The 25,911-nt window shown below is 44.6% G+C and overlaps 1 protein-coding gene across 2 annotated transcripts; it reads left to right on the forward strand.

Moving 5' to 3' along the window:
• Positions 1-1,927: 1,927 nt before the first annotated feature.
• LOC146353647 (retinol dehydrogenase 7-like) lies at positions 1,928-25,495 on the forward strand. Of its 2 annotated transcripts, none has more exons than XM_084836915.1 (5): positions 1,928-1,995; positions 10,319-10,640; positions 13,272-13,530; positions 23,663-23,820; positions 24,235-25,495. In XM_084836915.1, exons 1-5 carry the CDS (start codon positions 1,987-1,989, stop codon positions 24,450-24,452), a joined length of 966 nt encoding a protein of 321 aa, XP_084693041.1. In that variant the 5' UTR covers positions 1,928-1,986; the 3' UTR covers positions 24,453-25,495. The 2 variants fall into 2 exon arrangements, with proteins under 2 accessions (XP_084693041.1, XP_084693042.1); XM_084836916.1 differs by lacking the exon at positions 1,928-1,995 and adding an exon at positions 3,625-3,721.
• Positions 25,496-25,911: the final 416 nt, after the last annotated feature.

Genomic DNA, 25,911 nt, shown 5'->3' on the forward strand with positions numbered 1-25,911 from the left:
TTAATGTTTTAAAATACCGGTCTACATATTCATTGCAGGCGCAGCTGGGGTACATATGCAATGTGGTCATGTTCCACCTTTTGCTCAGTTCACACCAGGGCTGTGTTTCCACCAGTGATTTACTCCCACTTGGCTGCGTGGTGAGGTCTCTGTGTTTCCATGATGTCGTGGCCATTCAGCACCAACCCTACATTTTATCACTGAAAAAACACGCCTCTTCTGAGACTGCTTATATTCCATCTTTTCCAGCTTACCACAGCTCCATTACTGACCTGTTTCCACAATCGCACTGGGTCGGTATCATAGTCCTGCCCGTGGGGTGTGTAGCCCGGCCCTTGTGGGTGTGTCGCTTTGACCTCAGGGACCCGACCCTTTCCCTCCCTGTTTTCCAGGGGTTCCATTACCGTTTTGGAGCAGGATGCTGAGGGACCAACTTTTAAAACACCATTGAAAATAAGCACTAGAACACAACCCTTGACCCCAGTCGGGGGGGGGGGAGTCTCCCATTGTGCTGAATGAGGCTTGCCCTCTCAGTGACCACAGAAATAACAGAGAAGCCCCTCAATTGACACAGCACATATTAAAGCCCAATTCCTTAAATGCAATTGAGCCCAATCTCGAGGCTTCAGTCCATTGCCTTAGGACGTAACTCATTCACAGCTTCCATATAGAGATCCTGTGCGTTAAAATGGGGGCTGGTTTCACTCTCTTTCCCACAACAAACCCATTACTGTCTCCTCAGAAGTAACTCCCATTGCGGTGGATGGGGCTGAGATTCCCCCTCAATTGAAATGGCACACAATGAAGCCCAGTTCCTTAAATGCGTTTAAGCGACCAAGCGAGGCTCCAATGAATTGCCTTAGGAAGAAGTACTTTGCAGCTCCATTATAGCTATCCTGCAGGTTAAAATGGGGGCTGGATTCCTTCTTTGTGTGTACTACTCTGTTTCCCACAAGAAACCCATTAGTGTCTCCTCAGAAGTAACTCCCATTATGCTGAATGAGATGTAGGCATTCAGAGCTTACAGAGATTCCCCCTCAATTGAAATGGCACACTTTGAAGCCCAATTCCTTAAATGCGATTAAGTGTGATCTTGAGACTTTGGTCCATTGCCTTAGGATGTAACTCATTCATTCTTCCATATAGAGACCCTGTGCGCTAAAATGGGGGCTGGTTTCACTCTCCCACAACAAACCCATTACTCTCTTGTTAGAAGTAACTCCCATCGTGGTCAATGAGGTCCTCTGGGTTAAAATGGGGGCTAGTTCTCCCCCCCCCTTTCCCAGCACAAGCATATGTGTGTCTCCTCAGAAGTAACTCCCATTGTGCTCAATGAGGCTTGCTCCTGAAATGCAGGTGCATCTGGACTTTCACGGGAAAGGAGAAGAAGGAGAGAGGAGGGAAGCCTCTCTTCCCAGCAAAGCTGATTCCTTTTAAAAAAAACTGGTACTCCAGCTTCTCCTTCCGTTGTCCTGGAAACACAACCAAGGAGGCGGGAACACTGATGAGGTCATCAGACCCCACCTAGACTCCACCCAGCCATCAAGAAAATAATTCAGTTGGAGCTCAGTGGGAACAGCATAGAGCCCCGTGCTACATTGTTGATAAGCTGAGTCTTTAAGGGCTGTGGAAAAGAGGAAAAGGAGAAGATGCATGCAACTGGGGAAACATCACAACAAAGTTGCAAAGTGAAGCTGATAGTGTGGAAACTCCCCCAGGAGTTGGTTGCATGTCTTCCCCAGAGGATTAATTCTGGATTGAATTCAAAAAATTAATGCTGTGTGAGTGAGTCTGTGTGTTAGTGAGCGAGAGAGAGAGCAGTTGTGTGTCTTTAATGTTAGCAAAGTTCTTTTTATTCTGCGTTTGCTGCCCAGCTGAGAGAAGCCAGCCAGATCTGCATGTACACGTTCTTCCTTTTATTCGGCAGGGAATGGGGATGGTAGCTGACGGTTGCTGCTGTGAGGCTTTGCATTTTTTGAGCAAGATATGGTGGCTGTGAGTCATTTCTTCTTTCTCTGCATGAGATATGGTTGTGGGGCAGTAGCATCTTTTTCAGAGCAAGATATTGCAGTGGGCTTTGGAACTTTTTTCAGAACCATCCTTGCTTGTGTGTATGTATGCATGCTTTGGCGGGTCTGCGGTTGCAGAATAAAAGTCTGTGTTTCTTGCTTGTTGTTTTACAATTAACTGGGGTTTGTAATTTGCATGGAAGAAAAGCAATGGATGCCCTGTTGCTTTTGTGTAGCAAAGCTAGATGCTGTTGGTTCTGCCTCTGCTTACCCCGCCCCCCATCCCACCAGTCCCATCGGCCACCTGCCACCACTGATGCAATGACCACATAGACCCAGAGTGGTGACAACTGAGGCATGGGGTTTTCTAGATAAAACGTGGAGCTGCCTGTGAACCATGGATGTCCAGCCTTTGCTACAAGTGGTAAAAAGAGCAGGTGTTTGTTGAAGGAGTGAAGGCTTGGCTATAGTACACTCAACCCTGCCTTCCCCTCCAAACTCCAGAGGTGAAAGGGGGCTGCTCTTAACCCTTCTCCTTCATGATGTCTTTCCACTCAAGACTGCTGCCCCAGTCGCTTGTGTGGAGGTGAGGGGAGAAGCACCTGAGGGAAGGTGATTTTGAGTGGAGAGAGGGTGGGAGAGGAAAGTGTTCACACAGCCCCTCTCCCACTGAAATGGACAGCCTCAGCTTCCTGTAGCTACTTTTCGATTTGTATGTGGGTGGAGAGACACTTTTCCGGCCATACTGTTGCACAAAATGCTAGTTTTGCCCCCTGGAGGCTAGTCCAATTTGCCCCAAAGAGGAGAGTCAACTTCAGGCTGGGTCCAACTCGATTTTATTGTTTGCAAACAGTTCGACAAAGGAGCTCACGCTCAAAAGCAGAGTCGACCCTGGGCAACCCCCGCGCTACAGTTTTATCACTTAGCTTGCATTCCTCAGCCAGCGTGTTACTTTTGATTGGTTGCCAGCGGTTTGCCTAGCAACCTTATCTTAGGGTTACTGTCCACTCACTCCAGGCATGTGCAGCTCTTACAATACTACGTGCTGCTTAAGACACATACAATGGCCTTTAGGTTACATTTTTACTACAATACAGATGTGAAAAGCAGTACACCGGCTGAGCTGGGACGGTCATCCTTGTTACCGCACGAACTTCCAAGGACATGCACAAAAGCAAGCTTGCACACATTTCCAGACAGTGCTTCCTAGACACCCATTCCACATCAGTATCAAGCCTCGGTTAGTACAGCCTCCTTATTTAAAGGGAATGCACACCTCTCAATGCCATGAAAGCTCCAAAGAGCAGCAAAAGAACATAAGAGCTGTGCTGGTTCCAGTGAAAGGCTTATCTTAAGTTTGGTCAACCTTAAAGCAGGCTTTGACTGGGCAGACCTCCCAAGAGAGGGCTGTCCTCTGAGACCTCTTCCAACAGAGCATGGCCCCCTGTAATGTAGGACACCTGGCCACTCTACAGCAATTTCCTGCCTTTCCATGACTCCTCACATCAGTCGCCTGAGCTGGCCACCTTTGGCTTAGTCCTGGACAGAAGGGAGGAGCTGCCAACAGCCAATTGTAGGACTCCAAATTCAGCCACTGCCTCCTCTGTACACACAGTGCAGCAGGCAGAAAGGAAAGGGCCAGAAAAGGAGAGCAGCCTCTGCTCCGTCTGCAGCCCACTGAAGCTGGAAGGCCTTGGTTTAACTCCCTGCAGGTTAGTCACTTGTACCTGGCCACCTCTATGCTGCAAACGTAAGTTTTGCTTAATGCAGGGATGGGGACCCTGTGGCCTTCCAGAGGTTGTTGGGACTGTCGCTCCCATCACCCTTGGGGGAGGGGGCACACAGCCCCCACCCCAGGACCCAGGGGTGCTTCCACTTGCAACCTCACTTTCCCTGCCAGCATCCCTGTTGCTGGTGGGTTCATACGTATGGTAGTGGATGAGGGAGAAAGAGGCTGACCCCTGTCTAGCGTACCTAAAGCCCATCAAGACCCCCTGTTCCCAGAAAGCAGGTGGGGAAAAAACAGTGAGCAACCTATAAAACAAGAAATAGGATTTATTTAGCAGGCATGGAAAATGGAGAGGAAGGAAAACAAACATCCATATAAATAAATAAATAAATAAAACAGAGAGAAGGGAAGGGAATCCAATAGTGATATGTTCCATAAAGGTAGGTTATTTCTTAAAATAAAACCTGCCTTTAGCTGTGCAGTCAAGGACTTTGAAGTAATTTTAGGCCTCAGTTACTGCCAGTTTCTTGTCAAACAACATCTACTGACAGGTAATGGGGGTAAGAGCAAAACTTCTTTTACAATATCCGTATCCTTCTCTTTCCTCATAGTCCTCTCAGAAAGAATCTCTCTTCAGGGTCAAAAAGGCTTGAGATGCTGCCATTCCCCCAGATGGCTGCACTTGCACTCCAGTCTATCCCCCCCCCCTCCATCCTGTGAGGAAGAACTTGTGGAATTCCATAAGCTGAAATGGGGTGAAAAATCACACTTTTTCCCAAAACCTACGAATACCTTATATATCTTCTGAGGCACAGCACATACTACACCTTCTCCCTTACCTGAGATTACAAACTGTTTTCCAAGACATGCTGTTCAAGCAGAGAAATGTTACCACAACATGAATCCCATGTAAGTTTATGGGGGGGGGAACAGACAATACCTGTCAAACTGCTGGCGGGCACTTGTCAACCTCTACACTTTAAATAAGCCATTTTCTATGTCAACGTCATCACAGACCATCCTCATACCCACCTCTCGTACACTGTCAAGTTTGAGATCAGTCTGTTGAGCTATTTTTCTTAGTATAAGCCATAGAACCAGTATAAGCCATATAAAGAGGCACCCTTGTGAGGGAGCCAGCCCTCTGAGTGCGAGGAGCCCCAGTGACGAAGCACCTCAGCCTTGAGGGCAAAGCGTCAGCAAACAAGCAAATTAAGCAACTGTGCAAGTTTAGCTGCAGGGCGAGGAGGCCAGGGCAGTCGACTCTTTCCTCCCTATTCCGTACTCACAGTAAGTAACTAGAAATAAAGATCTATAAATAATTTCCCCACCTTCTCATAGTAAACAACTAAGTTTACCAGTGAAAGCACCTCCAAATAAGAAAAACAGTTACGAAGGCAGAAAGCCAGCAGGCGGGTGGGGGCTATCCAGTGTATTGCACTGAGTGCCACATGTACGACTGCCTGCCCGCTGGACAGAAGTCGTGGGTGTGTGCTTGGTGTAATGAGCTCCTGGCTCTCTGGAACAAGTTCATTCCCTTGAGGCCAATGTTGCTGACCTGGAAAAGCTAAGACAAGCAGAGAGGTTGGTGGATGAGACCTTCAGGGACCTATTAGCTGTGTCCCACTCCCAGGGTGACAGCTCCTCTCTGTCATGGAGAATAAGGGTCTCAGGGAAGGGGGGGTGTCATTCTGAGGAAGAGGGAAATGATCCCTTAGAAGGGACCCATTCCTTAGAAGACAAACAAATATCCTCTCGCACTACGGATGTGCCTCCGGGGGGGGGGGGCTTGTGGTAGTGGGAGATTCGATCATTAGACACATAGACAGCTGGGTTTGTGATGGGTGTGCAGACCGCATGGTGAATTGCCTGCCTGGTGTGAAGGTTGCAGGTATCACATGCCATCTAGGTAGCATAGTAGATAGTGCTGGGGCGGAGTCAGTGGTCGTGGTCCATGTTGGTAGCGCCGATGTGAGGAAACATAGTCGTGAGGTCCTGGAAGCCAAAGTTAGTTTGCTAGGTAGGAGGCTGGAATCGAGGACCACCAAGGTGGCTTTCTCTGAGATGCTACCTGTTCCACACACAGGGCCAGCTAGACAGGCAAAGCTGAGGAGTCTCAATGCGTGGATGAGACGGTGGTGGAGGGAGGAGGGGTTCAGATTTGTTGGGCACTGGGGAACGTTTAGGGACAAGTCAGGCCTGTACAAGAGGGACGGACTCCACTTGGACCAGAACGGAACCAGACTGCTGGTGCTAAACATAAAAAGGGTGGCGGAGCAGCTTGTAAACTAAACATCTAGTTTGGGTTAAATCATCCCAAAGGGAGGAAGATGAAAATGTTTTTGATTGCCCAAATGTAGAAGGGGAGGAAATAGGCCAGGAGTACATGGTCAAACATAATAGCCAATCAAAGAAGCCAGAGTCCCATAGCAAAAGATTCACATGCCAGAGGCATCTGGGGAGGGATACTGTATATTGGGGATTTTATGCAAAAGCTAAAAGCCTCCAAGCCAAAATGGGAGCATTGGAGTGCTTGGAGAACCTGGATATAGTGGGCATTACAGAAACCTGGTGGAACAGAGAGAACCAGTAGGATATGGTCATCTCTGGATATAAACTCTGCAGGAAGGACAGGAAAAGGCTTACTGGGGGAGGTGTTGCCCTGTCCAACACAGTCACATTTTACTTCAAAAGAGGAAACTTCTCTTAAATGAGGGAACTGGTGAAAAGGATGTTGAAAGGGGGAGTTAAGAGGGTTAATCCCTTCAGAATGCTTGGAGATTACTCAAAACCACAATAACAGAAGCCGAGTAAAATGTATACCACAGGTCAGGAAAGGAAGCACCAAGTCCAAGAGATCACTGGCATGGTTAACAAGCAGTGTTAAGGGAGCTATTAGAGAAAAGAGAGCTTTCTTCAGAAAATGGAAGTCTTGCCCAAGTGAGGAAAACAAAAGAGACCACAAGCTTGCACAAAGGCAGTGCAAGCAGACAATAAGAGATGCAAAAAGCATTTTGAAGAGCACATCACTAACAATATCAAGGCCAATAATAAAGAATTCTTTAAATATATCAGAAGCAGAAAACCAGCTAGGGAGGCAGTTGGACCACTGGATGACAATGGAGTTAAAGGAATACTGAAGGAGAACGAGGAGATTGCAGAGATGCTGAATGAATTATTTTCATCCGTCTTCACTGCAGAAGATACAGGACAGATACCTGTGCCTGAACTGATGTTTTCAGGAAGGGAGTTTGAGGAACTGAGGCAAATAGTGGTGACAAAATGTGAAGTTCTCAACCTTATTGAGAAATTCAAAGCAAATAAATCACCAGGCCCAGATGGTATCCATCCTAGAGTTCACAAAGAACTCAAATATGAAATTGCTGATCTTGTAACCCAAATATGCAACATGTCTCCAAAATCAGCCTCTATACCAGAGGACTAGAAGATGGCCAATGTAATGCTCCAGCATGCAGCCGCATTGTTAGAAAAGGAGTTGAGAATAAAACTGCTAATATCATACTGCTTTTATACAAATCTGTGTTGTGACCACACTTGAAATTCTGTGTACAGGACTTCTGGTTTGGGACTGATGTAGCCCTGGCAGCTTCCATGGGCTCTCTGTGGGAGCGTATCTCAAACAGCTTTTTAAAAGGTTGAAAAACCTTTTCCACTCCCCCCTGGAATTGAAAGGGGGGTAAGGCAAATAGCTCTGGATTTTAGCCTGGAGTAAGGTAACCCCCACGCAATAGTGGAGGAGCTGGATGCCAGGGTTACCCAACCCAGGGCTGTACCAACGTGAAAAGCTGTAATGAGACTCCTATTTTATAGGAGAAAACAGGGCTGGCGTGTTCCATAACAATATATCCTGCAAGAGAAATCAGCAACCTATGAGAGACGATTCGAGAATTCTGAATAATATTTGAGAACATCTGAGGACCTGTAAGATTTATTGGAGAAAACTATGGCTGACTCGAGGAGACGAAAAGGGCTTGCTTCAACACCTCTCACAACTCCTGTGTCAAAGGTGCCGAAAACAGGAGATTTAGCAGAATTAGTTACGATGATAAAGACCCTATCTTTGCAACTAGTTCAAAGGCTGGACTTAATTCAAAATTCTATCACTGTCATGCAGAGAGCCGTGGATTTAATTAATGCGTCACAGAAAAAAATAGAATCCAAAATTAATGTGCCTGAAGACCGAGTGGCAAGAAATGAAACTACAACACAGGTTGTTTGTAAAAATATATCTGACAAAATCTCTCAACTGGAGGTCTATACAAAGAGGGCCAACATACGTATAATGGGGATCAAAAGCTTGTCTAATGATGTGAAACTGTCTACTTTTGTGGATAAACGTTTGCATGAGATATTTTCTATATCCTCTGATTATTCTCTTGATATTGAGCAGGCATTTCATGTGCCAAATCCTAAAGGGAATGATTACACAATTGTTGTTCAATTTGCAAGAGTCTCCACAAAGTGTTATATCCTGAATTTGGCAAAACAAGCTGGAAGCCTTTTTTGGAAACAGGATAAAGTTATGATGTTTCCAGATTACATCAAAGAGGTGGCGAATAAAAGAAGGCAATTTATCAAAGCAAAGAATCTGGCAAAACAAATGAACTTACAATATTACTTAAAATATCCTGCTACACTTTGTACTGTGTCTGAAGATCAGATGAAGAAGTTTACAAATCATGAAATGGCAGAGGCTTGGTTGAATCTTAAAATGTCTGAGAACTCTGTCTCAACTCCATGAACTGGAATTTCTAAATAAGTACTGTTAACTGTTTGTGTGTAGCTTTCATGATCTAGGCTAACTCAGAAGAAATTATTTTATACATATTTGTTTACTTTTATGCATTTTATTTTTATTATTTTTCTCTCTCTTTTTATGTCTCTCCTTCTATTTTATATTTTAAAATAGACAAAATATCTAGTATAAAAAATATCATTGATGGTTGAAGATTTATCTTAAGTTTTATCATTATACATTACTATAATCTCTCTCTTTTATTATTATTATTATTATTATTATTATTATTACTAATATTCAGGCTTTTGGGAATGAAGTGTAGAACTGTGGCATTGATATAAAAGATTGTATTACTAAATTGTAAGATTGTATAATAGATATGTTTTTTTAAAAAAAACATAGAATATCACTGGAGGCTGGGAGATGTTGGAGTTTAAATTTAATTCTTAAGGGGTGGAGTTGGGGAGGGGGGGAAGGGGAAGGAACTGGTTTCTTTTTTCTTGACCTCCTTTCTTCCTCTCCTTTATTTTTCTTTTTTCCTTTCTTTCTTTCTTTCTTTCTTCTCTTTCTGTTATTATGGTATCCTCACTAAAATATTGTGTGGATGAGAACTGAGGTATTGAGTAGGTTGTTGGTAATTATGGTAGTGTTTATAAAGATAAAAGAAATAAAAATATATTAAAAAAGAAAAAGAGATACTGTGTACAGTTCTGGTCACCACAGCTAAAAAAAAAAGATATTGTAGAGCTGCAAAAAGTGCAGAAAAGTGCAACTAAAATGATCAAGAGATTGAAGCATCTCCTATGAGAGAAGGTTACAACAGCTGGGATAGTTTAGCCTAGAAAAAAGGAGGGTAAGGGGAGACATGATAGAGGTGTACAAAATTATGCATGGTGTGGAGAATGTGGATAGGGAGATATTTTTCTCCCAATCTCAAAATATTAGAACCCGGGGTCATCCTATGAAGCTGACTGGTGGGAGATTCAGGACAGATAAAAGAAAGTACTTCTTCACACAGCGCATAGTTGAACTATGGAATTCGCCACCACAGGATGTAGTGATGGCCACCAATTTGGATGGCTTTAAATGGGGATTAGACAAATTCCTGGAGGAAACGGCTATCATTGGCTACTAGTCTTGATGGCTATGTGCTATCTCCAGTACAAGAGGCTGTGAGCTTATGTACAGCAGTTGCTAGGGAACATGGGTGGGAGGGTGCTGTTCCACTCATGTCCTGCTCGTGTGTTCCCTGGTCGACAGCTGGTTGGCCACTGTGTGAACAGAATGCTGGACAAGATGAACCCTTGGTCTGATCCAGCATGGCTCTTATGTTCTTAACGTACTTCCCCTACCAGCATTTCTGTGATTCAGCTGACCTACCCTTAGCAGAGGGCCATGTCTGTGGCCCTATAATAACTTTTTCTTTCATGTAGTTGCTTAAGGTAATTGCACAAGGGTGAGACTGACATTCTGCCAGATGTATGGTAGAAAGTTTCAGCAAAGTTCTGTTTGTGCTGATGTCTTGAGGGTAGAAATCAAGTAAGCTGTGCTTTTTCCTTTTTTATTTCACCTGTTAATAAATACACTGTGCCACTTTGCAGAGAAATGTTGGCCATGTTCTAATGATGTGCAGGGTTGGAATAGCTAATCAACTGTGGATATGCATGACCTAATTGATAAATAATTAACTGTTCTCCCTACAGTGCACCATAACATTCTCTTCCATGGCACTAGCTCCTGTTCTGATCAGCTAGCTAGAAGCAAGGGCCTGATGGGTTCATAGAGCCCAGCTCTTCCACTCTTCTTTCCTCTGGCCTGCAGGCTCTAGCCATGTGGCTCTACCTGGCTGCCCTCTTGGGCCTTTACTTCCTTCGCCAATGGTACCGGGAGAGGCAGACTGTGGACAACCTCGGAGAGAAATATGTCTTCATCACCGGCTGCGATTCTGGCTTTGGGCACCAGCTCGCCAGGCAGCTCGATGCCCGGGGCCTGCGTGTGTTGGCGGCCTGTCTCACGCAGAAGGGGGCGGAGCAGCTGGGAAAGGCCACCTCGGAGCGGCTGAAAACCACCATTCTGGATGTCACCAGCACAGAGAGTGTGCTGGCAGCAACTGAGTGGGTGAAAGGGTGCATAGGGAACAAAGGTGATGGTGACCAGCTCCCTCTGTTTCTATTGTGCTGTATCTATGCTGTGCTTGAATGGGCCAAGTGACATGATTGGCTTACTTAAATAATTAACAAGAGCAGCTAGGCTTGCCAACTGACCTGCAGAAAGCACCGTGTTCTGCTCTTGTGCTTTTGACAGCAATTTGATCTGAGAAATCAGCATGTGAACCATTTTTTGGCATCTGGGTAGACACTGCAGGAACAGGATACTGAACAGGCCTTTGGGTTGATCCAGCATGGATCTTCTTATGTTCTTATGAGATCATACCTTGCATCATTTAATTTAAATTTAAAAGCAGCTGTTGGGGGACTTTGAATTGGATCCAGGCAGTGGGTCCTGGGGAGGACCAATTGGTCCTTCCTCCCTCCTCCTACTCCACAACTTTCCCACTGTAAGTCATTCTCCAAAGCTACGATAAGCCCTGTGGAGGACAAATGCATGTAGCTGTATTGTTTCTATATCCCCACCCGCACTCACCCCAGACCTTATAGCAACTGGGAAGAGGGATAATTTTCATCAGGAAAATGCAATGGCAGCTGGTGACTCCAGTTCCAGAGGGATGGTGATTCTATTCGAGGCTTTAGTTATCACCAGCAATACTGTAAAGGTACTATCAAAGGTGCTGAACCTTATCCCCCAGATGGGTTCAGTGCCTTGGATAGCACCTTTAGAGTTTTGGCTGGTTGTGAGTAAAACCCTGATTGGAATCGCTGCTCCTCCGGAACTGATGTCACCAGCCGCCACTACGAAAATGGCTTAGGAAGAAAAAAATGGCTCCACCCCTCCTCCAGATATGCTTGTCAGTGGAAATTAAAATATAAGGAAATCTGACCTTGAATCTCCCACGTAATGTGTAGCTTGTCCCAGAGGCAGGCTAAATAGCTGGCAACTTTTGGAGCAGCCTAAGAACAGTCATATTGTGGTGGCTTGCACACCATTTCCAGCTATGTAAGTATAGGGAGCCCAATGTACAGGAAACAAAAGGTCGTGGTCTTCATGACTATATGACTAACTTTGAGTAAGCGTTCATGCTATATGAAAAACCTGGTACACCTCCAGAAATGGCCTACAGAGGCCACTGGTTGGTCCCACTTTCTGATTCTTCAGAATAAACTTGCTTTGCACTTCAGAGAAACTTGCAGCAGAGATTAGGCATAGCAACCCCCTCTTCAACACACTACCCCTTCTGAGTTTGCTTTGACTTTCAGGTAAAACTCAAATTTCACCTGCGCCTAGCACACAAGCCAGTGGGCCAAACTGCCTGGGCTTTAGGGGGTGCGATGCCCTCGAGGGGGGCTGGCTGGGCCCAAGGTGTCACGTGCATGCGTGGAAACTGGGAGAAGTTATAGCACTTTGCTTTGAGAGTTTCTGTGGAAAACATCCGATTTTAATTCCACCTAGCACAAACACCACTGGGCCAAAATGTCTGAAATTTTGTAAGTGGCCTCCACTCCAGGGGGGCGGAGAGGTACCCAAATTTCATGCCTGTATCATAAAAACTAAAAAGGTTATGACTGTTTGTGTTTTCCCGTGCAAGTCAATGGGAAAATGCCAAAAATGGGCGATTGCGATATCCGAATCTCGCTTCAGATTCAGATCCAAGTCAGAGTGGAGGGGGTCTGAATCGGTCCAAAGTGGATAGGGGTCACTTCGGAGGATCCGAAGTGGCATCCAAAGCAGATCACTGGGTCCATGCACAGCCCTAATATGTGTACATCGATATTCAGAGAGACAAGTATATGTCACCTATCTTTTGTTCAGTCACCTTTTCCGAGAATCCAGACATCATCATTGTTGCCAAACTGTTGCAGTCCAGCATTTTATGTGTTGACATTCCTGATCTGTGGCCATTTTTACTGAAGATAAAACTCAGTGGCAGCCCTTCCCTTCCCAAGATGGACAAGTGAAGCATTATTGAGGCTTTTCAGGGCTCATGTGCTTTTAATTAAATGTTTGCAGGTCTTACCCTTTTTATTGTTTTCTTTTAATTATGGTTGGGGGAATAGTGATGAATTGTCCATTGAATAGCTTGTTTTCAATTGCCCCAGTGTCCGTTTCCATGGGAAAGTGTGGCTGTATTGACCTTAAGATCTAAGCAAACATAATATGTAAGATTATATGTCTTTACCACTTCCATGGCATGGAGCTTATAAACTAAATCAGTTTATTGTTCCAGTATTTAGGGAAACTTAGGCTATCAGTTAACCACCAATAGCTGAATAATACACTTTCACAAAGAATACAGAATCATATTTTAACATATATTCATATCTCCAAATTATTAAATTATAACAAATTAATTTCTGTTTACATAACATTTCATAACATCTTATATCATTTTGAGGGAGATTAATTAACAATTTCTCCAGTGACTTTACTCACCCATCCAGAAACATTAAACTAAAACTCTTAAAAGCTGTGTGAACATTTCTCTTAATCTTTAAGAGTTTTAATCCTAGAATATATAACATCATATATAGAGACGACAAAGTTATATATGGCTACATACAAACGTCCCCCCAAAATATGGTAAACAAACATCCCACTCTTAAGATAGGTCTGGAATGATAAGGCCATCTCTGAATATGTTCATCTTCTCCTTGCACAGGGCTCTGGGGCTTGGTAAACAATGCAGGTATTGCTGCTCCTCTAGCTCCCAACGAATGGCTGACCAAAGAGGACTTTGCAAAGGTGATCAATGTCAACCTGCTTGGGGTGATAGATGTGACGCTGCACATGCTGGCCCTGGTGAAAAAAGCCCGAGGGAGGGTGGTCAACATGGCCAGTGCGTTGGGAAGACTGTCATGCTATGGAGGAGGATACAGCCCATCCAAGTATGGTGTGGAAGCCTTCTCTGACAGTCTGAGGTAATTATCAGCTCTGTAGCTTTCTCTTCTGCTTGTTTAAGTGGCATGGGTCATGTTGCCTCTCATTTTGGTGAATGTTTAAGGCCTTCTTTAAAATAAACAAAATACCACTTTTAAGAGCTCAAAAGCCTATATAGAAACGTTGATTACAATTTTAAATTATCTACATTAACATCAATATTATGTTTGGGGGGTTGGGGGGGACAGTGAACCAGTTCTGATTCTGAGGGTGGGCATGGAGAAATCCATGTTCAGTTTTCACCTCTTTAACAATTTGATTCAATTTGATCAGTTGAGTGACATACAGTTTTTATTGATCCATCCCTATATAGATTGCATGGAATCCCACCAATGCTTAGCCATAACCATTTTGGCTACTATTAATACATTTGAAATATAACTTAAATATAATTTTCCTTTCAGTATCTGTTTAATTTTGGAACCCCATCATTTCTAATACTAAGTTGATTGCTCAAAGCTCAACAAATAATTGTATCTCCTAACAGTCACATCAAATGTTGGGCCTTAGCTAGGTGTATCAACTTTTCTTTTACAAAATAACTTAAGAGGTTTCTATATCTAATTATCTGTTTCTAGCCACATCAGAATGAACCCAAAATGCTTTCTGTATCAAAATACTTTAATTAAAATCTGACTGCAAAATTTAGGTGAATGAATGCTGGAAGAATTAATCAGATTGCCCCTTGAACCCTTCTGGATTAAATATTGTTTCTCTCCATTTTGTTATCTGACACGTCTAAATTTTCTTCTGAAATATGCTTGTGTTATCATTCTCCGCTCTTGATGCTCCAATGTTTATTTATTTAAAACATTTGTATCCTGCCCTATATCATTAAGATCTCAGGGCAGCGTACAGATAAAATCAATTTAAACAGTATAAAATAATAAATAATTTAAACTGCTAAAAGCATATTAAACCATTAAACAAGCTAATATCAATTAAAATCTCAAACAATAAAACAGTTAAAACAGTGTGCAACTTTAGGGAATTCAGTTAGCCCTCAAAGCCTTTGGTGAAAAGCCATGTTTTAACTTGACACTGAAACAAAACCAACACCAAAACAATGCAGTGATTACTCGAAGCCAACATGGATTTGTCAAGAACAAGTCCTGCCAAACGAATCTGATCTCATTTTTTGATCAGGTCACCTCCCTTGTGGACTGTGGGAATGCTGTAGACATAATATACCTCGACTTCAGCAAAGCTTTCGACAAAGTGCCCCATGATATCCTGATGAGCAAACTAGCTCAAAGTGGGCTAGGTGAAACAACGATCCAGTGGATCCACAGTTGGCTACAGAATCAGACTCAAAGAGTGCTTATCAATGGGACCTTCTCAAACTGGGGAGAGGTAACGAGTGGGGTACCGCAGGGCTCTGTCCTGGGCCCAGTGCTCTTCAACATTTTTATTAATGACTTGGAGGAGGAGGTGCAGGGAATGCTGATAAAATTTGCAGATGACACAAAATTGGGCAGGATAGCTAATACTTTGGAAGACAGAAACAAAATTCAAAGTGATCTTAATAGACTTAATAGAGTGCTGGCCAAAAAACAACAGAATGACATTTAATAGGGATAAATGCCAAGTTCTGCACCTAGGAAAAAGAAACCAAATGCACAGTTACAAGATGGGCGATACGTGGCTCAACAACACTACAAGCGAGAAGGATCTTGGAATTGTTGTCGATCACAAGCTGAATATGAGCCAACACTGTGATGTGGCTGCAAAAAAGGCAAATGCTCTTTTGGGCTGCATTCATAGAAGCATAGCTTCCAAATCCCGGGAAGTACTAGTTCCCCTCTACTCAGCACTGGTTAGGCCTCATCTGGAGTACAGTGTCCAGTTCTGGGCACCACACTTTAAGAAGGATGCAGACAAACTGGAGAGGGTTCAGAGGAGGGCAATGAAGATGATCAGGGGACTGGAAACAAAGCCCTCTGAAGAGAGACTGAAAGAACTGGGCATGTTTAGCCTTGAGAAGACTGAGGGGAGATATGATAGCGCTCTTCAAGTACTTCAAAGGTTGTCACAGAGAGGAAGGCCAGGATCTCTTCTCGATCATCCCAGAGTGCAGGACCCGGAATAATGGGCTCAAGTTACAGGAAGCCAGATTCCGGCTGAACATCAGGAAAAACTTCCTGACTGTTAGAGCAATACGACAATGGAACCAATTGCCTGGGGAAGTGGAGGGCTCTCCCACAGTGGAGGCATTCAAGACGAGGCTGGACAGCCATCTGTCAGGGATGCTCTGACTTGGATTCCTGCATTGAGCAGGGGGGGTGGACTTGATGGCCTTGTAGGCCCCTTCCAACCCTACTATTCTATGATTCTATGATCTGTGCCAATCAGGCCTCCAAGGGCAGGGCATTCCACAACCAGGGTGCCACAGCAGAGAAGGCCCTCGCCCATCTCCCACCATAGTATGTCCCACCAAACATATGTCAATTTGGATTCTAGTTGAGTAAAGTTGTTGCTTATTTCAGCTTGCTTTTCTTATATAGTTTTTATTTCTTGAATATTGAAGTAAAAGTCCTTTGCTTTCTTCAGAAACAGTCCTGCATTTATTTAATCTAACTAATCTGGAGCCATCTGATACAGCCATCTGTCAGAGATGCTTTGACTTGGATTCCTGCATTGAACGGGGGGTTGGACTCGATGGTCTTATAGGCTCTTTCCAGCCCTACTATTCTATGATTCTGTGATTTTATGATTCTGTGATCTCCATTCGTTTCATATAGTTCAGCACTAATAGACCAATCTTCAGTCGAGAGGGGGAGAGATCCCCGCTTCCCAAGCTCTGATGGTTTGCTCTAACCAGAGTGGAAGGAGGGGGTGGTGTTTCAGGTTTTTGTTCCCAGCATTAAAAAAAAATCCCTCCCACTGAAACCAAAGGAAGGAAAAATAGCTTTTGCGGCTCCAGGCAGGCATAAGTGTGGGGCTCAGGCCTGAGGCATGTTGGGGGAATGAGAGGGTTTTGGCTCCAGGCTCGCCAACACACCCCTGGAAATGGAATATATTATAGTTCCAATATTTAGGAAGCTATAAATGCACTTCAACAAGGGGTATGCCAAGAATTGTTTGGTGGGTTCTGTTCTGGTTTTGTACTATGACAAATTAGTAATGGAAAAAACATTGAATCCTTTTTCACTTTTATTGTAAATATATACTTCTTCCAATAAAACAAACTTCACAATAAGTTCTTATCTTATGGCCTAAGATAAGAAACAGTAGTTCCTAAAAAGATTTCAATATCTTAATAGTTCAAAAGGAAAGTATTTTTTCTACATCTTAAGCCATAACTGGTTCTTGTATCAAAGCTGAATAGTTTGCAAGTTCACATAGGCAGGGAGCTCTAGATGCTAAAGATTTGATACAGTCCAACATCAGGCTATTTATACTCCCATGTGAATATGATCTCATATTGCAAAAGGCTCCAGCACAGTCTAGCTGTCCCATAAATTAGGTCCACAGTCTAAGACTCAAATGTTCATAAGTACATAAGAAGAGCCCTGCTAGATCAGAACAAGGGTCCATCTAGTCCAGCATTCTGTTCTGACACTGGCCAACCAGCTGCCCATGGGAAACCCACAAGCAGATCATGAGTGCACCGTCCTGCTCATGTTCCCCAGCAACTGGTATCCATAGGCATACTGCCTCTGATACTGGAGGTAGCATACAGCTAGTAGCCACTGATAGCTTTATCCTTCATGAATTTGTCCAATCCCCTTTTAAAGCCATCCACACTGGTGGCCATCACTACAGTATTAGTGATGGCCACCACTAATGATATTAGACATCAGCAAAAGGAAGATTATACACACACACACACACACACACACACATATATATGTATATGTGTATATATATATATTTTAGATAAAGAAAGATTAGTTCTCAATCTATATTTTTGAACTCAGAGTTTACTATCACCTAAACCAGAACATGAGAATCTCAACTTTTCTAAACATAAGAAACATAGCTCGGGTTTATCAGGTTTATATTCTCAATATAAAATGTGTTGCCCATAAACCATTGCCCAATAATTGATAAGTACAAATTTAAATTGACTTTTGACCTTGAATGATAGAATGACATCCAACAAACTTCAGATAACTCCCTAAACATGAACAAATAACCTTTTGACCCTGAGTGTTAGGGTTTTAACACCCTTTCTTTGTTTACAGAAATTATTCAGACCATCTCATGAATTAGGTTTATGTGAATTATGCAAAATTCATAGTGAACTTGCTTCGTGTATTTGTGCCTTCCCTTAACGGAACCACTACTTTCACATCTCTAAATTGTTAATTATTTCTCATAAAATAATGTTCTTCACTTGGCATTTTACACACATACAGTATATTGTGTTGAGGGAGGTGAACTAGCACTTTTCCCAGCAATTCCAGAAAAGCCTTTCCCAGCAGTGCTGGAAAAGGTAACCCAACTATTTTCTCAAACTCATTGTCACTTGGCAGAAACACTGCCAGTGGGAGATCATCACCTGAAGAGTTGGTATCATTTTTATAGAAAAAGGGCCAGATGATTCCCAGAAAAATGGGTGGTGTTCATGTCATACAAACGGCCTGCCTCATCCCTATAAACAAGAAGCCTGGACAGAGCTAGCCCAGGCTACAGGTGGAAGTGGGAAAGCAGTCTCAGTAGCTGGGTCTTTCTGAAGCAACCTTCTTTCCTACCAGCTGTTTAAGGTCTTCCCATTCAGAAAGGCTTTAATGGTGCCAACAAGAGTTTAAGCACTGGGTACTGATGAGTACTTTTTATTGCACAATTTAGAATCAGACTAAAGAGAATAGGGAAGACCCACAGATCAGTTAGATATGAGCTCACTAATATTCCTAATGAATATGCAGTGGAGGTGAAGAATAGATTTAAGGCACTAGATTTAGTAGATAGGGTCCCGGAAGAACTATGGACAGAAGTTCGCAACATTGTTCAGGAGGCGGCAACAAAAAATGTCCCAAAGAAAAAGAAAACCAAGAAGGCAAGATGGCTGTCTGCTGAGACACTGGAAGCAGCCCAAGAAAGAAGGAAAGCAAAAGGCAACAGTGATAGGGGGAGATATGCCCAATTAAATGCAAAATTCCAGAGGTTAGCCAGAAGAGATAAGGAATTATTTTTAAACAAGCAATGCGTGGAAGCGGAAGAAGATAATAGAATAGGAAGGACAAGAGACCTCTTCCAGAAAATTAGAAACATCGGAGGTAAATTCCAGGCAAAAATGGGTATGATCAAAAACAAAGATGGCAAGGACCTAACAGAAGCAGAAGTGATCAAGAAAAGGTGGCAAGAATATACGGAAGATCTGTATAGGAAGGATAATAATATCGGGGATAGATTTGACGGTGTGGTCAGTGAGCTAGAGCCAGACATCCTGAAGAGTGAGGTTGAATGGGCCTTAAGAAGCATTGCTAATAACAATGCAGCAGAAGATGATGGTATCCCAGCTGAACTGCTTAAAATCTTGCAAGATGATGCTGTCAAGGTGATGCATGCCATATGCCAGCAAGTTTGGAAAACACAAGAATGGCCACCAGATTGGAAAAAATCAACTTATATCCCCATACCAAAAAAGGGAAGCACCAAAGAATGTTCAAACTATCAAACAGTGGCACTTATTTCACATGCCAGTAAGGTAATGCTCAAGATCTTGCAAGGTAGACTCCAGCAATTCATGGAACGAGAATTGCCAGATGTACAAGCTGGGTTTAGAAAAGGCAGAGGAACTAGAGACCAAATTGCCAATATCTGCTGGATAATGGAGAAAGCCAGGGAGTTTCAGAAAAACATCTATTTCTGTTTTATTGACTATTCTAAAGCCTTTGACTGTGTGGATCATAACAAATTGTGGCAAGCTCTTGGTGGTATGCGAATATCAAGTCATCTTGCCTGCCTCCTGAGGAATCTGTACAACGACCAAATAGCAACAGTAAGAACAGACCACGGAACAACTGACTGGTTTAAGATTGGGAAAGGAGTACGGCAGGGTTGAATACTCTTACCCTACCTATTCAACCTGTATGCAGAACACATCATGTGACGTGTTGGGCTTGATGAAGCCAAGGCTGGAGTTAAAATCGCTGGAAGAAACATTAACAATCTCAGATATGCAGATGATACCACTTTGATGGCTGAAAGCGAGGAGGAACTGAGGAACCTCATGACGAAGGTGAAAGAAGAAAGTGCAAAAGCTGGGTTGCAGTTAAACCTCAAAAAAACCAAGATTATGGCAACCAGCTTGATTGATAACTGGCAAATAGAGGGAGAAAATGTGGAGGCAGTGACAGACTTTGTCTTTCTAGGCACAAAGATTACTGCAGACGCTGACTGCAGCCAGGAAATCAGAAGACGTTTACTTCTTGGGAGAAGAGCAATGACAAATCTTGATAAAATAGTGAAGAGCAGAGACATCACACTGACAACAAAGGTCCGCATAGTTAAAGCAATGGTATTCCCCGTAGTAACCTATGGCTGCGAGAGCTGGACCATAAGGAAGGCTGAGTGAAGGAAGATAGATGCTTTTGGTGCTGGAGGAAAATTCTGAGAGTGCCTTGGACTGCAAGAAGATCAAACCAGTCCATACTCCAGGAAATAAAGCCAGACTGCTCACTTGAGGGAATGATATTAAAGGCAAAACTGAAGTACTTTGGCCACATAAAGAGAAGACAGGATACCCTGGAGAAGATGCTGATGCTAGGGAAAGTGGAAGGCAAAAGGAAGAGGGGCCGACCAAGGGCAAGATGGATGGATGATATTCTGGAGGTGACGGACACGACCTTGGGGGAGCGGGGGGTGGCGACGGCCAACAGGAAGCTCTGGCGTGGGCTGGTCCATGAAGTCACGAAGAGTCGGAAGTGACTGAACGAATAAACAACAAACTGATGAGTAGCTTTTAATACAACTGGTCCTGTGCTATAAGTAATCCCCTGCTTTTGCCTTGAGCTGCTTTTGCCTTGAGCTGCTGTGATTGCACAACGTTATTCAAGTGTTTTAATGTGCCATTTATTTTATTACATTTTTACAGCAGCTTGGAGAGCCTTATTGGATAGTACATGGGCTATAAATGTTAGAATGTATCAACAAAAATTTAAACAAATAATTGGGTGGGCTAAAAGGGAGGTCTGGGAGGTCTGTCCTGCCACATCTTCGAAATGGACATCTCCAAGCAATGAGCTCATATTATCTTGTTCCCGGTCAGCAGAGGAGTGGAGCCAACAGCAACGGGTTAACTCCTCCAGCTCGAGAAGATAGGGCCAATGAAATTTCACTTCCACCCCTGTGGGGAACACACACACACACACACACACACCAGTCTTGGCTATGTCTTTGCAGAGAAGAGTAGGGGTTTTGGGGTTGCTCTTTGGCAGCCTGATTGTTTGAAAAATAAAATAATAATTAGGAGCAATCCTTTTTCCTCCTCCTCCCCCTTCCTCCCATCAATGTCCTAGACAAGATTAGGGGGATTTGGAGGTTCTTTGAGGGGAGGACACTTGGCACATTTTTCCTCATAACTTTTTCTGGCAGCACCTTTCTGAAAGGGGACCTGGCACATTCAGACCTGGCACTCCCCTTCGGCATTGGCTGGTTCGTCGGTGGGGGGGGGAGTCTGATTTCTCCCTCCCCCGCTAGTCCGCCCACCTTTTTTCCGAGGAGGACCTGGCACTTTCTGCCCCAGCATTGCTCCTGACTGGCTGCTGGGCCTTGGACCTTAGTAGAGCCCACGCGTCTAGCCCCGGTGTTCTCCCAGCCGTCTTCACTCACATGGCCATTTGGCTTTGCTAGGCAGGATCCCAAAGCCTTGCTCCTCTCAGCATTCCTGTCTCCTTCTGCAAGCAGCTGAGCTTTTACCTCAGAAGAGCGAGAGCCCAAGATACCTTGGCGCTCGGTGTTTTCACTTCGCTTCCCAGCGAGAACCTAAGGCGTCTCAGGCGTTTTCACTTCTGTTCCTAGCTGCAGCAAACCTGGCAAGCCTCTGCCTGCTTTCCCTCACATCTTTTTTTCTGATGGCTTCAAGTGAGGGGGAAGGGAGCGCCCAAAACGCAAACTGCCAAGGGGCGGCCCTTTCACTTTGGGGGGGCCGCTGCTATTTTTGGCCTGAAGAGGATGAGGTGCGAAAGGCCCCGTAGTGGCCATCCTGAAGTACTGCGCCAAACCTCGTCAGGGGAGCCCAGGCACATCCAAGTTTCTGGCTTCGCCCAACCCCACCCCACTCTTCAAGGGGAAATTCTGGCTTTTCTGGAAAGGATGCTTAATTTCACAAAGCACAGATATGGCAGGTGGCACAAACATGGCCACAAGAGGAGGAGAATGGAGTCAGTCTCTTCATATAGCACCTCCTCTTCCTCCTTTTCTTCTTCTGCTTCCTCTGCCTCTCCCTCCCAGACTCACACAGGGGGAAAGCAGAAGGTCACATATACAGCCAGTACATCCTCCCATAAGGATGCCTTTTCTAACCGAGGGGCTATAAAGCAACCTCAGGCATCATCGAGACGAGCGCCTTGCCCTTATTCTTCCCTGGCAGGCGCCTCCCTAGCACTTCAGCCTCAGGGTGATAATCCCATTGGAAGGGCTCCAGCACTCATGTGGGGTCCCTCTCTGAGTATGAGGAACTCTCGTCACAAGCGTCTGGGGGAGAAGGAGGAGAGTTGTCAGGTGGTGACCAGTCCCCAGATCATGTTGCTTCCTCTCACTGATGGTGGACCAACCCAGAGCACCTGGCCAGAGAATTCCCCTGAGAGAAACAATTTGGATGCAGATTACCATGGATACCAGCCTCTCTGGATGGGGAGCCCACTGCCAGGAGCTGTCAAGGCAGGAGCACTCTTGCCCAATCAACTGGCTCGAACAGAGGGCGGTCTGCCTAGCCCTGTTGGCGTTTTCAGACAGCATTGCAGGCAAGGGTGTCTTTGTCTGGATGGCCAATTTTATAACACAGGCCTCTTTCAAGAAGCAGGGAGGCTCCCACTCCAGGGATCTCCAAAGGGCTCATCTGGGCTCATCCCCCTACCTTTATTTTGATCATATTCACATTACAAGATCAGCAAGTATGCCTCGGCTGAGTCATCCTTTGGTCACTGGCTCCTGCAGCAGGTTCTGTGAGTCACCATGCCCACCCTAAGTGGGAAATTGCTGGTGGACAGCCCTTTGCTGTTGGCTCCACTCCTCCACTGACTGAGAACGGAAAGTTGGACTTACCATGAAGTGTCCTTGCAATCAGCAGAGAGTGGACCCAACAGGCCCACCCAGGGGTTTCGTTGACTCCTCTTGCATGAGGGCAGGGAGGCTTAGTTTTTGTGTTTGCATGGTGCCCCCTAGGTAGATAGAACTTCCTTGACCTCCATCCCATCCAGTATTACTTGGCTCTGTTTTTTCCCCACAGTTGGCGGGAATCATTTATCTGTTCTAAGTAATAGTTTGTCATTTCAGTTGATTTTACTGCTATCAGCACGCCTGTGACTGGGTGGGCGGGAGGGGGGAGGAGGGTTCCCCCTCCAGCGGCAGAAGTGAAATTTCATTGGCCCTGTCTTCTCGAGCTGGAGGAGTTAACCCTTTGCTGCCAGGTCCACTCTCCACTGACCAGAAGGACACTTCATGGTAAGTCCAACTTTCCATTTTCACTCATGCTCACTTTAGAAGCCCTTTTTTATGTTAGAAATTGTATAAGGAGGGCCCTTCCAATGACGGGGACAGAGCATCCCTGAACTAGAATTTGCAAGAGTTTTATTGCTATATCAACGTATGGCGCAGAGTGGTAGGCGGCAGTATTGCAACCGAAACTCTCCCCACGACCTGAGTTCGATCCCAGCAGAAGCTGGGTCCCAGGTAGCCGGTCCAGGTCAACTCAGCCCTCCATCCTTCCGAGGTCGGTAAAATGAGTACCCAGCTTGCTGGGGGAAAGGTAGTCATGACTGGGGAAGGCAATGGCAAACCACCCCGTTATAGTCTGCCATGAAAACGCCAGCAAAAGCAGCATCCCTCTAGGGGTCAGTAATGACCCGGTGCTTGCACAGGAGGAACCTTTCCTTTCCAAGTTTCTGTGCTATTACTATCTTCAATAGGAAAGGACTTTTGTTTTCTTTTCTTTCTCCAATTCAGGCGTGAGCTCCTTCCTTTCAGACTCCAAGTCAGCATTGTTGAGCCTGGTGCTTTCAATACAGTTGGGGCCCCAAGGTTAGAAGAGAACTACAACCGTCTGTGGAACCAGATGCCTTCTGACATCAGAGAGTCCTATGGGCAACGATATTTTGATGATTGTGAGTTAATTTCTGGATACTGTGTTGCAGACTGTGTATATACAGTATGTGTCAGAAATTGAAAGGGCAGGAGCTGTGAAGGTCAAGATTCTCTAGCCCTGCTATCATGGAGGTCATAGAGAACATAGCTGTCAGGAAGACAGAACAGATGTTTGTAATTTCTCTTCAAAAAGAACAGGACACTAACATGAATCTCCTGACTCCACCCAGATGCAACTACATCCAGTGCCACCTAGAGATCAAACTACATAATGACACGCACTACCCACATACCTGCTTTTGAAATGTCAGTGATAGTTTCAGATGTCCTTCCTTCAGCTTTGCACATCTGTCCTTCAGCTCCCAGAAATTCAGGTTGCTTCCTATGTCGTTGCAGGACTAACTTTTCCTTGTCGTCGTATTTCTCACACACAGTTTGGAAATCAGTACAGCACCGCATCAATGGAGCCAGCAGCAACCTCCACCTGGTCACTGACTGCATGGAACATGCCCTGACGTGCCGCTACCCTCTCACTCGCTACTCTGCAGGCTGGGATGCAAAGCTCTTCCACATTCCTGTCACTTACTTGCCAGCCTTGGTGGCAGACTATGTGTTGACCCGCTCCAGGACCAAGCCAGCACAGGCAGTGTAGATTATTTTGCAGAAACAGCATTACGATCGTCCAAATGAGCCAATAAACTGTGGGTGGAACACAGCTCCTCTTGCACCTTTTAAGAACCTTTGAAGAGCCCTGCTGGATCATACCAAAGGCCTGCCTAGTCCAGTAAACTGTCTCCACAGTCGGCAACACCTGCCCCTATGGGAAGCCTGGAACCAGGACATGATGGCAACTTGAACCTCGTATTCCTTAGCAACTCTTATTCAGAATTATACTGCCTCTAATACAGGAGGTGGTTTGTTTGCTGTCATGATTACTAGCCACTGATAGCCTTATTGCCGATGACGTATAGAACACGTTCTGAGTGGGACTGTTCAGGCATCTTTGCAGCTTTAAATACATAGGCTTAGATCTTAAGGATTTAACTGCATGATCAGACAGCACTTCTGTTTGTGCAAGAATTACACATTTCCTGCCCCTTCCCCCACTCCCCACAACATTTGCAGGCACAAGGGCCCAAAAAGCTTCTTTGGAGAATCACTGATCTCTGGAGTCAGTTTGTAGCAGAGGCATGGGGGTGAGATCAGGGGGAAGAATCACCAGCCCCCCTTCCAGTGCAAGTGGAAGGGCCTTCCCTTTGTGTAGAAGGATCCTAATGAGATGCAGTATCAGTCATCAAGTAACCATAAAGAAAACTGGATTATTTTTCATTCATCTGAACTATTCGCTCATCTATATATTAATACGGAGCATGGGTTTTTGTTCACTCCGTTTCGACCCCTAAATATTATCTGATCAAGTTTGGAATGGTCCCAAATTGAAGCTGCCGATGCCTAGATGCCTAGATGCCTAAATCGATGCCTAGATTTGCAGAAAAATAATCACACTCCTGAAAATAAATTGGCAGCTTCTGAATTAATTGTTAATGTTTATAATAATTTGTATTGCAGAGCCAACTGGGTATGAAATATACGATTGCATGCATACACTGTTGATGTCTAGAATTGCAGAAAAATAATTCCGTTTTTAAAAATTAGTTGAAGCGTCAATTAAATATAAAAAATTTTAATTTAACCAGTCTCACTTCTCACTGTATTGCAGTGTGATTTCCTTGCAATGCTGATGTATGTATGCTCCCCACCATTGCTAATGCTCCCCACCATTGCTACTGCAGGTCGTGCTCCATACGAACAGAAATATTCCCAAGAAAGGCTGGGGGGTATGTGCTCCACTGAGTGCATAGGCTGTTACCTCCCAATTTTGGGTGTTTCTACTTCAAGCAAAAAAGCCGCAAAACCCCACATCCTTTCCGGAGCTTCCTGCTTGTGGTTTCTTTGCAAAATTAGGAAGGGCTTCTTTACACGGTAGCCATGTGGTTTGAACTGAGGGAGTGCCTTCTTCCCTCCCTGGCATGTGTGCAAAACAAGACTTGAAGGGGGAGTCTTGTTTTCGTAGCTTAACTTCTGCTGTACTGTTTTCTCGCAGCCCCCAG

The sequence above is a fragment of the Heloderma suspectum genome, chromosome 2, assembly GCF_057233095.1.
Source record: "Heloderma suspectum isolate Gila_16-S chromosome 2, 16-S_ref, whole genome shotgun sequence".
NCBI lineage: Eukaryota > Metazoa > Chordata > Lepidosauria > Squamata > Helodermatidae > Heloderma > Heloderma suspectum.